This window comes from Rhinoraja longicauda, chromosome 25 (assembly GCF_053455715.1).
Source record: "Rhinoraja longicauda isolate Sanriku21f chromosome 25, sRhiLon1.1, whole genome shotgun sequence".
NCBI classification, from domain to species: Eukaryota; Metazoa; Chordata; class Chondrichthyes; order Rajiformes; family Arhynchobatidae; genus Rhinoraja; species Rhinoraja longicauda.
The window spans coordinates 17009396-17027833 of NC_135977.1; the positions used below are offsets into that span (position 1 = coordinate 17009396).

General features: G+C 48.3%; 1 protein-coding gene across 2 annotated transcripts in view; it reads left to right on the forward strand.

Moving 5' to 3' along the window:
* Positions 1–18438, forward strand: part of ttc28 (tetratricopeptide repeat domain 28) — a 394517-nt gene that overhangs the window by 333171 nt on the left and 42908 nt on the right. For both annotated transcript variants that reach the window (XM_078421482.1, XM_078421484.1), the window contains exons 14-17: positions 686–865; positions 3001–3721; positions 7454–7578; positions 12364–12595. In XM_078421482.1, coding sequence (XP_078277608.1) covers positions 686–865; positions 3001–3721; positions 7454–7578; positions 12364–12595 — 1258 coding nt within the window. The remainder of the gene's footprint in view (positions 1–685; positions 866–3000; positions 3722–7453; positions 7579–12363; positions 12596–18438) is intronic.

Genomic DNA, 18438 nt, shown 5'->3' on the forward strand with positions numbered 1-18438 from the left:
CCGATCAAAGATAGTCCTCGGGTCGCCAATGAGACTAGATGACACACTAGTCAACCTGAGGAGTACCTTCAGCAACAGTCTGGTTCCACCAAGATGCAGTGCAGAACGCCACAGGAGGTCCTTCCTCCCTGCAGCTATCAAACTGTACAACTCCTCCCCCTTCTGTCTTGGGGTAGTCTGACTCCCCCCCCCGCCCATCTTTGCACATCCCAAACCTTTGCACTTGTCACTTTAATTTCACGCTTCATGTATTTTGGGTTTTATGACTGTTGGCAGATCAATTTCCCTACTGGGATAAATAAAGTTCTATTGTATCATAGACAGTAGTTCGATAGTGACTAGATAGTAGTTCAGGACTGCTCTCTAATTGCCGTAGGATGGTCCAGTTGCCTGATAACAGCTGGGAAGAAACTGTCCCTGAATCTGGAACCTGAGTTGCAGCTGTTCAGATGTGGTCGGGGCCGGGTGACAGAGATGCAGTGAGTAGTGGCAGAACATTGCTCTGCTGCCCTCCAGGGAGCCCCAGGTCAGAGTATAGTCAACAACTGTGGAGGAAGGGACTGTTCACCTTGATTAACACAACTGGGAAATATCGTGACTGTCTAATTTCACTGCGTGTCACTGACTGAAACGCATTGTGTTAGTTTGTATAAATAACACCTTTTTTTTAAAATGGATTCTTCAGGGACTGATGCATTCCAGTGGTCCTGTCGGTCGCCACAGACAGCTGGTGTTGGTCCTAGAAGGGGAGCTCTATCTCATTCCCTTCGCGCTGCTGAAAGGAAGCTCCTCTAATGAGTACCTCTACGAACGGTTCAGTATCATTGCTGTTCCCTCCATCCGGGCCCTTCAAGCAAGCCCCAGGGTAAGAATTCATCAAAACTCCACAATGTGTCTCCACCTCGTGTGGGGGGAGGTTTCAATGAAGCTTGCTGTGTACACATTGGGTAATGAGATGCTCCCCCAGAATACCACCTCTATACAGGCTTCACGCCAGCGGATTACTGTCAGCTGTTTTTTGATCGAAAAGTTTCAGTTCTCATTTAATTCTTCCAAGCCACGATTACCATCAGCCTAATGATAATGCCAGACTTTGCTGAGGCAGACATCCCCTGCCCACCCATCTCCTTGAACACTGAAGATAGACACAAAAAGGATTAGGTGACGTTTCGGGTCGAGATCCTTCTTCAGTCTGAAGCGTCACATATTCATTGAAAAATAGGTGCAGGAATAGGCCATTCAGCCCTACGAGTCAGCACTGCCATTCAATATGATCGTCTAAAATCAGTACCCTGTTCCTGCTTTATCCCCATATCCCTTGGTTCCTTTAGCCCTGAGCTAAATCTAAGAGCTGTGTCTATCTTCGGTTTAAACTAGTATCTGCAGTTCCTTCCTTGAACACAAATACTGATCTTGAATGATTCATTATCCCTCTTCCCCCACCTGCACCACATCATGTCCATAGATCCTGTTGTGTCCCTGGGTCATGTTCTGTATCTCTCTCGTCACGCTGCTTGTACTTCTACTCCCGGCACAGACACTGGTCATGCGTCTCAATCCCCAATCAGGAGCGGAGTCCAATCTCAACCTTGTGTAGGAAGGAACTGCAGATGCTGGTTGACACCGAAGACAGACACAAATGCTGGAGTGGCAGCGGGGCAGGCAGCATCTCTGGAGAGAAGGAATGGGTGACGTTTTGGCTCTGAAGAAGGGTCTCGACCTGAAACGTCACCCATTCCTTCTCTCCAGAGATGCTGCGTGACCCGCTGAGTTATTCCAGCATTTTGTGTCTATCTTCGGTTTAAACCAGCATCTGCAGTTCCTTCTTACATATCTGTAGTTCCTTGTTTCTCCACTTTGTGAAACAGCTCCATTCATCTACAAGTGCGAGTTAGTTTAGTTTAGTTTTCGAGATACAGGGTGGAGACAATCATCGCCAAGCAACAATCATCCCAGCCACTAATTCTATCCTACACACAAGGGACAATTTACAGAGGCCAATGAACCTTGCCCGATTCACCATTTTGCAAGGTCCATAACAGTCCGTAGACTCTCCTCGGATTTCTGCTCTGGGAAATGGCCATGTCTACCTTCCAGACTGCCCTGGCCTTGAGTCCCATAGGATGTGACAGTTAACATTCTCCTCCCACCAGCTTCTCCACTGCGGTTGCAATACGGGCACCACCCCTCGAGAACAAACTGAACCCCCCCTCCGAACCCCCACCCCTTCAATACACACTACTCTCACCACCTGACCACCACTCCTCCAATACACACCGCCCCTTCACCACCTCCCCAATACCCACCGCCCCATCACCACCAATACCCACCGCCCCATCACCACCAATACCCACCGCCCCATCACCACCAATACCCACCGCCCCATCACCACCAATACACACCGCCCCATCACCACCAATACACACCGCCCCATCACCACCAATACCCACCGCCCCATCACCACCAATACCCACCGCCCCATCACCACCAATACCCACCGCCCCATCACCACCAATACACACTGCCCCATCACCACCAATACACACTGCCCCATCACCACCAATACACACTGCCCCATCACCACCAATACCCACCGCCCCATCACCACCAATACACATACCACCAATAGACATCGCCCCATCACCACCTCCCCAAATACACACCGCCCCATCACCATCAATACACACCGCCCCATCACCACCTCTCCAATACACACCACCACTTCACCACTCCTCCAATACACAGCACTCCATAACCACGTCTGCAATACATAACACAGATTTACCATCCTCCGCCTCAGAATTAAAGGACGTTCCTTTAGGAAGATGAGGAGGAGAAATGTTAGTCAGAGGGTGGTGAACCTGTGGAATTCATTGCCACAGATGGCTGCAGAGGCCAAGCCAAGTCAAGTCATTGCCTCAGAATTAAAGGACGTTCCTTTAGGAAGGGGATGAGGAGGAATTTTAGTCAATGACGTGTGTTGTGTTGTGTTTTGTGCAGTCCCATCTCCGGAAGAGCCTGTCGGTGTGCAGCTCGTCCAGCTCGATGGCGGCGGTGGTGGGTAACCCACAGCTGCCCACGGCCGTGATGGACCGCTGGCTGTGGGGGCCCATGCCCTCGGCGGAGGAGGAGGCCTACATGGTAGGGGAGCTGCTGGGCTGCCAGCCGCTGGTCAGCGGAGCCGCCACCAAGGAGCGGGTGGCGAGCGTGCTCGGGCAGGCCGAGTGCGTCCACTTCGCCACGCACATCTCCTGGAAGCTCGCCGCCCTGGTCCTCACGCCCAACAGCGACGGGAGCGCCATGAGCGGGAAGAGCTCTCTGGGGAACAGTTACACCATCCCGGAGTCGCTGAGGATGCAGGACGACGCCAGTGACGTGGAGAGCATAACGGACAGCCCCCCGCTGCAGGAGTTCCTGTTGACTGCCGCCGACATACTGGACTTGCACCTGCCGGCCAAGCTCATAGTCCTGGGCTCCTACCAGGAATCCAACAACAAGGTGACGGCGGACGGCATCATCGGGCTGACGCGGGCTTTCCTCGCCGCCGGGGCACAGTGCGTTTTGGTTTCCCTCTGGCCCGTACCCATGGCAGCATCCAAGATGTTCGTGCACACCTTCTACTCCTCCCTGCTCAACGGCATGAAGTCCAGCGCTGCCCTCGGAGAAGCCATGAAGATTGTCCAGAGCAGCAAGCTGTTTGCACATCCTTCAAACTGGGCAGGTTAGTCCGTCGGACTGTGCGGCGCTGAAGATTGACTGATAGGATCGTGGGAGTGGGGGAATGTGATGGGCCATGGGTCAGAGGTTGTGGTGTGAATCACCTCACTGCTGTCTGTGACGCTCATAAGATCATAAGATTACAAGTGATAGGAGCAGAATTAGGCCATTCGGCCCATCAAGTCTACTCTGTGGCAAAACACAAAGAGTTGGAGGAACGCGGCGGGTCAGGCAGCATCCGGCTGATCTATCTCTCCCTCCTAACCCTATTCTCCTACCTTCTCCCCATAACCTCTGACGAGGATGACACTCATATAAAGTCTAAGAACTTCAACTGTGAAATAACCCAGTATTTTTGTTTTTTTGTTGAGTTTTCCAGCAGTTTTAATTTCTAATCGAGCGGCACATTGGTGTAGCGGTAGAGCTGCTGCCTTACAGCGCCAGAAACCCTGGCTTGATCTTGACCGCGGGTGCTTGTAGTACGGAGTTTGTACATTCTCCCCATGACCTGTGTAGGGATCTCCAGTTCCCTCCGACACCCCAAAGACGTACAGGTTTGTAGGTTAATTGACTTCGGTAAAAATGTTAAATTGTCCCTAGTGTGTGTACGATAGCGTTAGTGTGTGGGGATCGCTGGTCGGCACGGACTTGGTGGGCCAAAGGGCCTGTTTCCGCACTGTATCTCTGAACTAAACTAAACTAAATTACACATAAAGGAACGAAAAAGACTACAAAAATCAACAGGTTTGTGTCAATATTGTTCTAGTCCAAGTTAAACCGATTTTCATGAAAACATTGCTGACTGATCCCAGATCTACAATTACATTTGAGGCGATTATATTAAATGCAGAATTTGTTAAGAATGGGTGAAATGAAATAAAAAATACCTTCCCATTCTGATTGTCCAATATCTTGATATCTTGTTAGCGGATCAGGGAATGGCAAAGATATTACAGCAGGGAGCAATGGGAGAAAGGAAACTGAGAGTGCCAGAGTGCTGGAGGAAATTGGTCTCCTTATCAACTCATTTATTTTCAAGTCCTTTATTCATATTGCAAACAACGAGCCAGCAGCTGATTACTGTGCAGGAAGGAACTGCAGATGCTGGTTTACACCGAAGTTCGACACAAAATGCTGGAGTAACTCAGCGGGACAGGCAGCATCTCTGGAGAGAAGGAATGGGTGACGTTTCGGGTCTGAGAGTTAGGGGCGAGGGAAACTAGAGATGTGGAAGGGCAAGGTGTGAAAACGACAGATCAAAGCAAAGCAGCGAGAGGGTGTTGGACCTGCAGTTCCTTCCTACACATTTCGTCTGCTCCACTGCGAAATCTCCTCAGAAGAAGTTCTTCCTTTGAAGAAGTTCTCCTCCTCTCTCCGATGAGAGTTCTGCAACACCTTCTCTCGTGGGCTCTGCTTTGATCTGTCATTTTTACACTTTGCCCTTCCATATGATAAGTTTGCTCCTGGTCCTGGTGAAGCCTTGATTATCCAACAGCTTATTTCACCAGCCAGCCTCAAAATACCTCCATCCAACCTCACAGTACCTTTACCCATCCTCAAAACAACCTGGGCCCTCCTCAAAATAACCCCAGCAGCCTCGGAATATCTTCACCAGCCTCAAAATCCCCTGGCCAGCCTCGAAATAACCCCACAATCACAATCACAATCGCAGTCACAATAATACTTTATTAGCCAGGTATGTTTTGCAACATACGAGGAACTTCATTTGCCATACAGTCGTAACAATAAAAAGCAACAGGACACAGTTTAAGAATGAGGGGTAGGCCATTTAGAACTGAGATGAGGAAAAACTTTTTCAGTCAGAGAGTTGTGAATCTGTGGAATTCTCTGCCTCAGAAGGCAGTGGAGGCCAATCCTCTGAATGCATTCAAGAGAGAGCTAGATAGAGCTCTTAAGGATAGCGGAGTCAGGCACCAGCCTCAAAATAAACCCACCAGCCTCAAAGTACCATTGCCAACCTCAGACTACCCCACTTATCTTCAAATTACCCCACCTTGTCTCAAAGTACTGGCCCAAACTCAAAATACTCCTTTCCTTCTTCAAAATACCCCCACCCATCCACAAAGTACCCCTGCCCATCCCCAATCCTTTCCACTCGTCACTTTAATTTCACGTTTTGTGGATTTTGTGTTTTATGACTGTTGGCAGATCAATTTCCCCCCTGGGATAAATAAAGTTCTATCATATCGTATCGTATCGTAACTCAGTAGCCCTGTGAGAAGCTGCAGAAAGCCCTGTGTTCACGTAGCACTGTTAACAACTTGAAGGCATTGCCCACTGGTCGGCAGGCAATTAAACACGAGAGTGGGCACTGGTGTGGAAAACATAACAGTTTGAGCTCAGTGAGCTCTCTTCCAAAACTGTACTGTGATAATGGCTCAACAATCTGTAGTGGTGCTGTTGATTGAATGTTAACAGTTGCGTCAAACACCGGAGAGAGCTCCCTTGCTCGCCCCTGCAAACTATCGTTCTTGCTTATCTGAGAGAGGAGGCAGTGGCTTAGAGTCACATTGTTGTACAGCCCAACACGTCCGTGCTGACCAAGATGCCCATTCTCAGCTCGTCCCATTTGCCTGTATTTGGCCCATATCCCTCCAATCCTCTCCTGTCCATCAGTTGAACAAGTCATCCAAAAGACATGGTCTGCGAGAGTGTGGCACTCCATGCGCACTGTACTGCTGTACCAGCCAAGGCTTGTACTCCAGGCACGGCAATCAGGCAGGGAGTATGTTATCTCTCAGAGGTGAGATGGGGGAGATCTGGCTGACCCACCTGCCGTTCCATCATGATGTAAAGAGACTAGTTATCTTTATACAGAAAAATGTTATACTCAGGTCATGTTGTATAGGGAATGTAACAAGAGATTACGGTCTGAAGAAGGGTCCCGACACGAAACATCACCAGCCCATTGACTCCCCGGAGAGAAGGAATGGGTGACGTTTCGTGTCGAGACCCTTCTTCGAACTGAAGAATAGTCTTGACCCGAAACGTCACCCATTCCTTCTCTCCAGAGATGCTACCTGTCCCGCTGAGTTACTCCGGCATTTTCTGTCTACCTTCTGTGTAAACCAGCATCTGCAGCTCCTTCCTGCACATTAACTCCCCAGATGCTGCCTGACCCGCTGCGTTCCTCCAACTCTTTGTGTTTTGCCACAGATTCCCTCCATTCTGCCGGACTAAACATTGTGGAATGAAAGCACAAGGAACTGCAGGTGCTGGAATCTTGAGCAAAAGACAAAGTCCCGGAGGAACCCAGTGGGTCGGGCAGCATCTGCAGAGGGAATGAAGTCCCGACTCCGAAACATAGTCAGTCCTTTCCCTCCACAGATGGTGCCTGACCCACCAGTAGCCCCTCCAGTACTGTGTGTTCTGCCGCAGTCAGTGCGCATGGATTCTTACAGCTCGAGCATTAATGCAAAGATTGCACTCACTGTTTTAAGTGGTGATCGGAGTTGCAGCATAGTCACTGTCATGCGGAAATTACCGATGCAATTTATTTTCAGATTACAGGGATCATAGTTAATGTAAATTATTCTGAGTTTGAGCCTCTGGTCATTCAAGGTATAGATGGTGTGACAACATATGCACTGATTTTCCGATTGTTTCTTCTTCGAGCCTGGTCGTGAATGCCAGCTCCCACTTACATACATCCGGTGATGAGTATTGATGGTCATTTGTGAAGTGCACTTGTTTCACACCGGTTCCTCTCTTGCAGGCTTCACACTGATCGGGAATGATGTTAAACTGAACAGCCCATCGTCCCTCATCGGCCAAGCACTGTCTGAGATCCTGCAGCATGCCGACCGTGCTCGAGACGCGCTGCGGGTGTTGCTCCACCTGGTACGTGGCACCTTGGGCCCCCCCCCCCCCCACCCCTACCCCGTGAGGAGGGCGATAGCGGAGAGCACGCGTGCGGGGCAAGATGGGGCCCGCGACTGCAGCATGGCGACCGGTGACAACACTGCCCTTGCTGAGAGGGTCACAAACCGCGCGCGGGTACCTGAGCAAAGGCAAGGTCCTACTTACAAAGGGGAATTCCACAGTCGCCTGGGAAAATGGAACTGAAATTGGCCTGACCCACTGAGTTACTCCAGCACTTTGTGCCATATTTTGCAGGTCAGCATCTGCAGTTCCCTGTGTCTAACCAGCGGGAAAGTGGCTGAGATCACTCTGGTTACAGTTAGTACAATGCTCAATAAGAAAGGCTTTTAAAAAATGGCCAAAAGAAATAGCTGTGTAGGAAGGAACTGCAGATGCTGCTTTACATTGAAGATAGACTCAAAAGCAGCGTACTTTGGCCAATGATAGACACAAAACGATTTCTCTAATTCCAAGTAACCCTTGCTTTCCCTCACTCTCCGTCCCTCCCCCACCCTAGTTCTCTGACTAGCTTCACTGTCCTCCTGATTAATTTTGCTGATTGTATGCCTTGTTATCACCTTCCCCTCAGCTAACAATGAACCATTCTACATTTCCTTGATCAACATCTGCCCGAAACGTCACCCATTTCTTCTCTCCACAGATGTTGCCTGTCCCGCTGAGTTACTCCAACTTGTACCTATCTTCTGCTTTGATCAGTCATTTTACTTTACACCTTACCCTTGTCCCCGTCTCCCCTGACAGTCTGAAGAAGGGTCTCGACCCTAAACGACCCACTGATGCTGCATGTCACGCTGAGTTCTTTCAGCATTTTGTGTCGATCGCTGGAGTAACTCAGCAGGTCAGGCAGCATCTCTGGAGAGAAGGAATGGGTGACCTTTTGGGACGAGGCCCTTCTTCAGACTGAGAGTCAGGGGAGAGGGACGTAAGAGATTTGTAAGCGTGTGAAAGGGATATGAAAGATATGAAAAGACTTTTCAGGTGAGGCAGAAGTTCTTTAAAAAAATTTTTTTTTTAAGCGATACAATTATTTAATGAGTTACAATGCCATACACTCATTATAAAAGAATAAGAATTCATAAAAAAATATATATATTTTTTAATTTTATTTTTTAATTTTAAATTTTTTAAAGCATATGTACAAATAATAATAAATGACAAACTGGTTATAGAGTTCTTACATAGCTTCAATTTTAAAATTTTAAAGAAAAAAAGTTCATTTGTACTTCCCCCAACCTCATCTACTGTACCCACTGCTCCAGGTGTGGGCTCCTATATATCAGCGTGACTAAACGCAGGCTCGGCGATTGTTTCGCTGAACACCTCCGCTCAGTCCGCCTAAACCTACCTGATCTCCCAGTTTCCAAACACTTTAACTCCCCCTCCCATTCCCACACTGACCTTTCTGTTCTATGCCTCCTCCATTGTCAGAGTGAGGCCCAGTGCAAATTGGAGGAACGGCACCTCATATTTCGCTTGGGCAACTTACACCCCAGCGGTATGAACATTGACTTCTCTAACTTCAAGTACCTTTGCCTTCCTTCTCCCTCCATCCCTCCCCTACCTAGTTCTCTGACGAGTCTGACTGTCCTCATTTACATTTTATCTCCGTTTGCTTTGTTGTTACCCTCTCCTCGCTAACAATGATATATTCTACATTTCCCTTGATCGTCATCCCCCTTGTCTCATTTCCACACCTTACATTCCCTTATCTCCGTATCTCCCTCTTCCCTGGTTCAGTCTGAAGAAGGGTCTCGACCCGAAACGTCAGCCATTCCTTCTCTCCTGAGAAGCTGCCTGTCCGGCTGAGTTACTCTAGCCTTTTGTGTCTATCTTCGCTTTAAACCAGCATCTGCAGTTCCTTCCTGTGAGATCAAACCAGACGATGATTAAGGAAATGTAGACTGGTTCATTGTTAACTGAGGGGAAGGTGACAATGACGCACGCAATCAGAAAAATTATTCAAGAGGACAGTGAAACTAGTCGGAGAACTAGGGTGGGGGAGGGACAGAGGGAGAGGGAAAGCAATGGTTACTTGAAAATACTTTAAATCATTTCAATCCTTTAAAATTATTATTCAATTTCTAACCTGTTATTTTTCCCATTATAAAATATTAAGTTATGCATTTTATGCAATGCTTTATGATAATAAAACTGAGGTGCACGCTGCAACATTTGCAATAAGGATTACAAATTGTGGGTAAATGTGTCAGGACGGAACCTCATGTGAGTAAAGCAAATGAGCAGCATCTCGTCTCTGAGTGCCAGTGATCAAATGTTTCATCATTAAATCTCCAGGGAGATCTTGAACCAGAAGCAGCGATGGTGTCGCACTCTCAGCGTGCTTGCCTCTTGCTGTTATGTTTCGCATATCACGCAGAGCGGCGGGATGCATATTTGGAAAACCACCCCAGTAACCTCAGCCAAAGAACAGGGGGGATGCACAGAGTCTGAAACACGCCCAGCCGCAGAGGCACAAAGTGCTGCAGTAACTCAGCGGCTCAGGCAGTATCTCTGGAGAACGTGGGTTGGCAATGTTTTGAGTTGGGACTATTCTTTCAATGGTACTTTATTTGCCACCTGTGCAACTGCACAGTGAAACTCTTTTTGCATATATTACGCACACAGGCACCGCCATGTTTTGGCGCCATTTCCAAAGTCCAGCGATTGGTCGGCCCCTCAGCTCAGTCTACTGAAGCAGTTCCCGTGAACTGGCATTGCTCTCCTCTCCTCACCCATCTTTGTATCCCAGGGACGCCTCCTGCTGCTGATCTTGAAGGCGCTGGAGGCATTACCTCAGTTCACCCTCGTGCTGCCCCTTGCTCCTCGCGTCCGACGTCTCCAGCGACTCCCTCCCTGTCCCGCCATCCGACGGACCTTCGAGCCTGAGGGTCCCGACCCAAATCGTCACCTTTCCATGTTCTTCATGTTCTGTTCATTTTACGTTCTCCAGAGATGCTGCCTGACCCGCCGAGTTACTCCAGCACTTTGTGCCATATTTTGCAGACCCAGCATTTGCAGTTCCCTGTGTCTACCCAGCTGTAAAGAGGCCGAGAGCACTTTGGTTACATTTAGTACAATGCTCAATAAGAATGGCTTTTAAACATCGCCCCAAAATATAGCTTTTAAACTCCAACAATCTCCTGAGTGCTGATTTGGGCCCCTGAACCTCTGCTTCAGACACGGGCATGAACATGGAACAGCCGCAGGGCTTTGCACATTGTGAAGCTGTGCAGGAACCGTTTAGCATGACTTTTCGTGAAAAACTCAGCACAAAGTAGCCCTTGTTACACTGGACATCAGGTGGAAATTCCCAGCCAAAATTCACACAGCACTGCTCAACTGAGCCAGCATAAAGGAGGTCCACACATATCGTCCACAGAACAAGCCACTGCTTCACCACGGATGTAAGGCAGCACTTTATGTGGTTCACTGTGGAACAAACTTGTCTGTGATCCTTAACCCAGGACATTGGCGTCTTTGCAACAGAAACCCAGACGTTTGCCAAAGTGGGAAGGCAAAAGACAGAATGAAACTCCAGGGCGAGCAAGTGAACGCTGCATTTAAAGGGGCCAGTCTGATGGGCGGTGTGGTGGCACAGTAGCCAGTGCTGCTGCTTTACACCTCCAGTGACACAGGTTCAATGCTCAGCTGTGGTGTTGTCTGTGTGGAGTTTGTCCAAGGAGCAAGAAACGCGCAACTCTTCAACCTTTCGCCCGTGCTCTAACTCTATCCCACACACTAGGAACAGTTTAAAGAAACCATTCAACCTACAAACTCGCACAGGCCCCCTTTGAATGCAGCGTTCCCTTGCTTTCCCCGGAGTTCAATTCCGTCTTTGGAACATGGGAGGACCCGGAGAAAACGCACGCGGCCACGGGGAGAACGTGCAAACACCGTACAGACAGCACCCATAGCCAGGATCGAACCGGGGTCTCTGGCGCTGTAAGGCAGCAACTCTACCGCTGCGCCACTGTGCCGCCTGTTGGTAGGGTGTTGTTACTCTTGAAGCAGTTGGATCATCAACCCTGACTACAGCGAAGGGCACACCCATTCACCTGTCCAGCCAGCCACTGTGCGCTGTCAGTGAAAGAGTCTGGGCTTCCCACACGGGCCTCATTATCCACAGACCCAGAGCAGGAACAACTCCTCATTGATCCTGGAACCTGCTGATGCATTTTCATATTGAGTAGTCAAAGCAAATCATTTCCCTCTAGGTCCGTCCACTCCAGTTCCACCTTCGCCCATTCATATCTAGTTTGTTTAGTTGGCAGAGGGAGTGTTGGTCTCCAAGCTTCAAATAATAAAAAACACATTTGTATTGAAATTGTTCCATGTGATATTAAAGTGCAATCTTTTAATACCACATGTGCAATTGCCATCAGGGCCAGGATGCATTTTAATGGTAGATAGGCACAAAACGCTGGAGTAACTCAGCAGAACAGGCAGCATCTCAAGAGCAGGAATGGGTGACGTTTCGTGTCGAGTCCCTTCTTCAGACTCGTTAGGGATGGACACCCATTCCTTCTCTCCAGAGATGCCGCCTGTCCCGCTGAGTTACTCCAGCTTTTTGTGTCTATCTTCGGTTTAAACCAGCACCTGCAGTTCCTACCGATACATTTTAATAGTGTTGTTTAATGTAACGTGCTTGTTCCGAAGCAGGGGGTTTGCTTGGCACAGCCTTGGCTGTGAGTGGTATTGGTTGGGCCTGTTTGTGAAGGGCACCCTGTGGTTGTGTTCTCTCAGGTGGAGAAGTCCCTGCAGCGGATCCAGAACGGCCAGCGGAACTCCATGTACACGTCCCAGCACAGCGTGGAGAACAAGGTGGGCGGCGTCCCAGGCTGGCAGTCGCTGCTGATGGCCGTCGGATTCCGGCTTGATGCTCCCGCCAGCGGGCTCCCTGCGGCCGTCTTCTTCCCAGTCTCTGACCCTGGGGATCGGCTCCAGCAGTGCAGCACCACCCTCCAGGCACTCCTAGGTAACTACCGCCTTCCCCTCCCCACCTTCAACCTAGTCCTCCTCCCTGTTTCAGCAGCACCACCTTTTGGTTTAAAGATACAGTGTGGAAACAGTGGCCCACCGAGTCCACACCGACCAGCGCTCCCCGCACACTAACACTATCCAACACACACTGGGGACAATTTACATTTATGCCAAGCCAATTAACCTGGAGTCATTGGAGTGTGGGAGGAATCCGAAGATCTCGGAGAAAACACACGCGGTCACGGGGAGAATGTACAAACTGTACAGACAGCACCCATAGTCGGGATCGAACCCGGGTCTCTGGCGCTGTGAGGCAACAACTTTACCGCTGCGCCACCGTGCCGCCATTTTTTTTCAGGAACAACTATATTCCTACAACCGAAGATAGACATAAAATGTTGGAGTAACAGTGGGACAGGCAACATCTCTGGAGAGAAGGAATGGGTGATGTTTTGGGTCAAGACCTTCTTCAGACTGAGGGGACTTGTTAAAAATTGTGTTTATGCTACTGATTATATACTCCAAACGAAACATCTTTTATCTGATGGAATATTTGGAATGAAATGTTATCTGAGAAATGGGATTGCACAAGGTTGGTTTTATGCAGAGCTGTGCGTTTCAAAACTGACGTAACCCAGAGTAACCAGCTTCACCGTCCAGTCCAGGTGAAATAGGACTGCATAAACCAACTTTGTACAATCCCATTTCTCAGCTAACATATTACATTTCATTCCAAATATTCCATCAGATAAAAGACGTTTTGTTTGGAGTATATGGTCAGTAGCGTAAATACAATTTTTAACAAGTCCCCTTGGTCTGAAGAAGGGTCTCGACACCCATTCCTCAGCAGAGATGCTGCCTGTCCCGCTCAGTTACTCCAGCACTTTGTGTCTATCTTTGGTGTATAACCAGCATCTGCAGTTCCTTCCTGCACATGTTCCTACAACCATCAGGCTCTTGTATCAACCTATAAAACCCTAACCCTACCTCAACATTCCAAATATGTTTTTGCACCAATGTCTCCATCCTTTGCTCAGTCTTTTTTGGTTTAGTTTAGTTTAGAGATACAGCGCAGAAATAGGCCCTTTGGCTCATCGAGTCCACAAGGACCAGTGATCCCCGCACATTAACACTACCCTGCACACACTAGGGACAGTTTTAACATACCAAACCAATTTACCTACAAACCTGTACGTCTCTGGAGTGTGGGAGGAAACCAAAGATCTTGGAAAAAACCCACACAGTCACGGGTTGAACGTACTAACTCCGTACAGACAGCACCCGTAGTCGGGATCGAACCCGGGTCTCCGGCGCTTCAAGCTCTGTAAGGCAGCAACTCGACCGCTGCGCCACCGTGCCGCCCGTTTTCTTTCAGAATTTTATGTGTACTTCATGTATAACTTGTTTTTGGGTGGTGAGAAGGAATGGATGACATTTCAGGTCGAGACCCTTATTCTTGACCCGAAACGCCACCCATTCCTTTTCTCCAGAGATGCTGTTTGACCCGCTGAGTTACTCCAGCAATTTGTGTCTATTTGTGTCTATCTTCGGAGTCAAGCAGCATCTGCAGCTCCTTCCTACACACTTGTTTGTGTGTGTTGTCTGAGTCCATGTGCATGTGATGCTGCTGCAAGCATGGTCATTGCAGCTGCATCTCACCATGCACAGGACAATGAATGTGAACTTGACATTGTGTACGTGATGAGGTGCCACTCCACGGGCTCCAACGGGACCTGCTCCAAGGAGGTGTCCGTGGGCACGGGGCCAATCAGTGATGTCTCTGGGTGGAGCCGTTGTCACCAGATGTAATCCTCATGTGCCCGTCTCTCAGCTGTTCCCAGCTAGGTCACAAGTTATAGCAGTAGATTTAGGCCATTCGGCCCATCGAGTCTACTCCGCCATTCGCCAAAAATCTCTACCTCCCAATCCCAATTTCCTGCTTTCTCCCCATAACCCTTGACACCTGTTCTAATCAAGAATTTGTCTCTCTCTGCCTTAAAAATATCCACTGACTTGGCCTCCACAGCCATCTGTGCCAATGAGTTGCACAGATTAACTACCCTCTGACAAAATAAATTCCTCCTCGCCTCCTTTCTAAAAGTGCGCCCTTTAATTCAGAGGCTATGACCTCTGGTCCTAGATTCTCCCACCAGTGGAAACAACCTTCCCACATCCACTCGATCTATGCCTTTCATTATTCTGTGAATTTCAATGAGGTCCCCCCTCAACCTTCTAAACTCCAGCGAGTACAGGCCCAGTGCCATCAAACTCTCATCATATTGCTAACCCACTCATTCCTGGAATCATTCTTGTAAACCTCCCCTGCACCTCTTCACAGCCAGCACATCCTTCTTCAGATATGCGGGTCCAATTTTGCTCTCCGTACTCCAAATGTGGCCTGACCTGCACCTCAGCTCTCGGTCCCAGCAAGAGGATGATCTTTTCCTTCACCAAGTGCTTGGATAAATTGTTAAGCTTAGATCCTTGGAAAAATCAGGTTAACTTAGTAAAGACCCATGATCAAAGCTGAGGCCCTCCAAGCATTTATACCTTAAGCTCTGCACCAGTTTGCTAAGCTGGCCCATCACAGGGGCTTATGGACTACAATGTTAGTCGCTGACGTTGAGGTGCCACGTCAAACTCTCATTACTGTGCCAAACTCTGCAGACGTGGAGGCAACTTTGATGTTTGCGTTACTGTGTCTGGATGTGATCTTACGGCCGCATCGTTAGGTTTTGCGGAGGGGCCTTAATTGAGGAACAGCAGGTAGCACAAAAGGACGGGGTCTCGCTGTGGGACGGCATTGCATTTGTGCCTGATCTGGTACAGAGCCTTTCGCGACGAGCACTGTGTGAAGGAATTACTTCATTGTAATTATAAATATGTTAAAATAAATCCCAACCTTTGCGATGGTTGCTGGTTATTATGCTGCCTGTGGCATGAAACATTTATAAATGCGTCAGGCTGTCGTGTTCTGCGACATTGCTGACAGGCCCTACCTCTCATTGCTTTCAAAATGTGCTTTAGTTTGAAAACACAACGTGCAGCTTAAAATTTACATCAGTGGAGGATTCCTTGGAGGTCACAGTGTAGGTAATAATGAGATGTGTGCCGGGATCTCAGTCAATAACACAGAACCCTTCATTATTAATGACTTTCGGAGGACATCTGTAAAACCCCGCAATGTATGTGCGTGGGACTTTGAAATACATTTTCTTCTTTGGCCCCTTTTATGCCCAAAATCCCCCCCCAAAAAAAGATTAGCTAGCGAAATAAGATTTTATGTTGGAACTGTTCCTTCTGCCCGCTGTGTCTTGCCAGCAGAGTGGGTCTGACAGTTATTGAATAGTCTGGAGATCGAACTATCACTCTTGCAGCCAAATAAGACTGTGAGAGACTGAGGTATCTCATACACCCACCCGAGGGACCGCGGAAGCAAGCTGATGTAACAAAAAGATGAATGATAAAAGCAAGCACTCTGTTTTTGTACATCTTTATGTACGTGTTGCTCTGTGTCTAAGGTTATTGTTTATTTTTCCTTTCAAGCTTATATATTATTATTTCTGTATGCTGCTTTTTTATTTTTGCCACATTTCTGGGAGTTGTTTTATGTGCTGTTTTGCCGTGTCACCGTGTTAATGTATGTGATGGTGTGTTTCCTTACGCTGTAATTTGTCACTGATTCTGTATTCCAGTGCTCCTGCAGTGCGCCATCTTTAGATGTATGGTGCAGCTTACAGTGTCACTTGGTTTCAGCGGCATACTCGTACATACTTTGCTCTTCTCCCTAATTTTCTACCTGCTGTCATGTTGTCTTTGGTGAAAGTATAACACCCTCCTTTCAAACATTGTTCCGCTGCATGCTTAACCTCACTGGTCGGCAAGTTTCGTTTTGTTGCCATTGCCTTTTGGGCTCCATGCCATTGAGTGGAAAAGCAGAATCGTTCACGGAATAGACAATAGACAATAGACAATAGGTGCAGGAGTAGGCCATTCAGCCCTTCGAGCCAGCACCGCCATTCAATGCGATCATGGCTGATCACTCTCAATCAGTACCCCGTTCCTGCCTTCTCCCCATACCCCCTCACTCCGCTATCCTTAAGAGCTCTATCCAGCTCTCTCTTGAAAGCATCCAACGAACTGGCCTCCACTGCCTTCTGAGGCAGAGAATTCCACACCTTCACCACCCTCTGACTGAAAAAGTTCTTCCTCATCTCCGTTCTAAATGGCCTACCCCTTATTCTCAAACTGTGGCCCCTTGTTCTGGACTCCCCCAACATTGGGAACATGTTATCTGCCTCTAATGTGTCCAATCCCCTAATTATCTTATATGTTTCAATAAGATCCCCCCTCATCCTTCTAAATTCCAGTGTATACAAGCCCAATCGCTCCAGCCTTTCAACATACGACAGTCCCGCCATTCCGGGAATTAACCTAGTGAACCTTCGCTGCACGCCCTCCATAGCAAGAATATCCTTCCTCAAATTTGGAGACCAAAACTGCACACAGTACTCCAGGTGCGGTCTCACCAGGGCCCGGTACAACTGTAGAAGGACCTCTTTGCTCCTATACTCAACTCCTCTTGTTACGAAGGCCAACATTCCATTGGCTTTCTTCACTGCCTGCTGAACCTGCATGCTTCCTTTCATTGACTGATGCACTAGGACACCCAGATCTCGTTGAACTCCCCCTCCTCCTAACTTGACACCATTCAGATAATAATCTGCCTTTCTATTCTTACTTCCAAAGTGAATAACCTCACACTTATCTACATTAAACTGCATCTGCCATGTATCCGCCCACTCACACAACCTGTCCAAGTCACCCTGCAGCCTTATTGCATCTTCCTCACAATTCACACTACCCCCCAACTTAGTATCATCTGCAAATTTGCTAATGGTACTTTTAATCCCTTCGTCTAAGTCATTAATGTATATCGTAAATAGCTGGGGTCCCAGCACCGAACCTTGCGGTACCCCACTGGTCACTGCCTGCCATTCCGAAAGGGACCCATTTATCCCCACTCTTTGCTTTCTGTCTGTCAACCAATTTTCTATCCATGTCAGTACCCTACCCCCAATACCCACCGGTACGCAAGTGCTTTATGTCCAGTCCAAATCCCTGGCTGCCGTATCTATGGATCGGTAGCAGTGACATTAATGGGTCTGCCATACATGCCCAGCACCACCGTTCCACCACTGTGGGGAGCTGGACTGCAAACCCAGGCTTTAACACAAGGATGCTCAAACAAGAGGCGAAGGAACAGTCCTTAACTGACCAGTGTTGGGGTGGTCACTGCAGATAACAATCATGGAACATTGAACATGGAACAGTACAGCACAGGAACAGGCCCTTTGGCCCACAATGTCTGTGCCCAACATAATTAGAATTAGAATTAGAATTAGAATTCCTTTATTGTCGTTGCAACAGGTACAACGAAATTTAAAAATAGCAATCCTGACAGTGCGTAACACGAAAAGTAAAACATATATGCAATAAATGCAAAACAAATAAATACAAATGTATTAAATACAAAAGTTTTAACAGGGTGACGTAGTGCAGAAAGTAGTGTTCAGTTCTCGTATGGCCCTGGGGTAAAAACTGTTCTTGAGTCTGTTTGTTCGGGATTTGATCGACCTGAAACGTCGACCAGAGGGCAGAAGAACAAACAGACGGTGGCCGGGGTGGGATGGGTCTTTTATTATTTTGCCTGCTCTACTGAGGCAGCGTAGGCTGAACAGGTGCTCCAGGGAGGGCAGTGAGCAGCCGATGATCTTCTGTGCCATCGTGATGACCCTCTGAAGGGCCTTCCTGTCCTTTTCTGAGCAGCTGGCACAC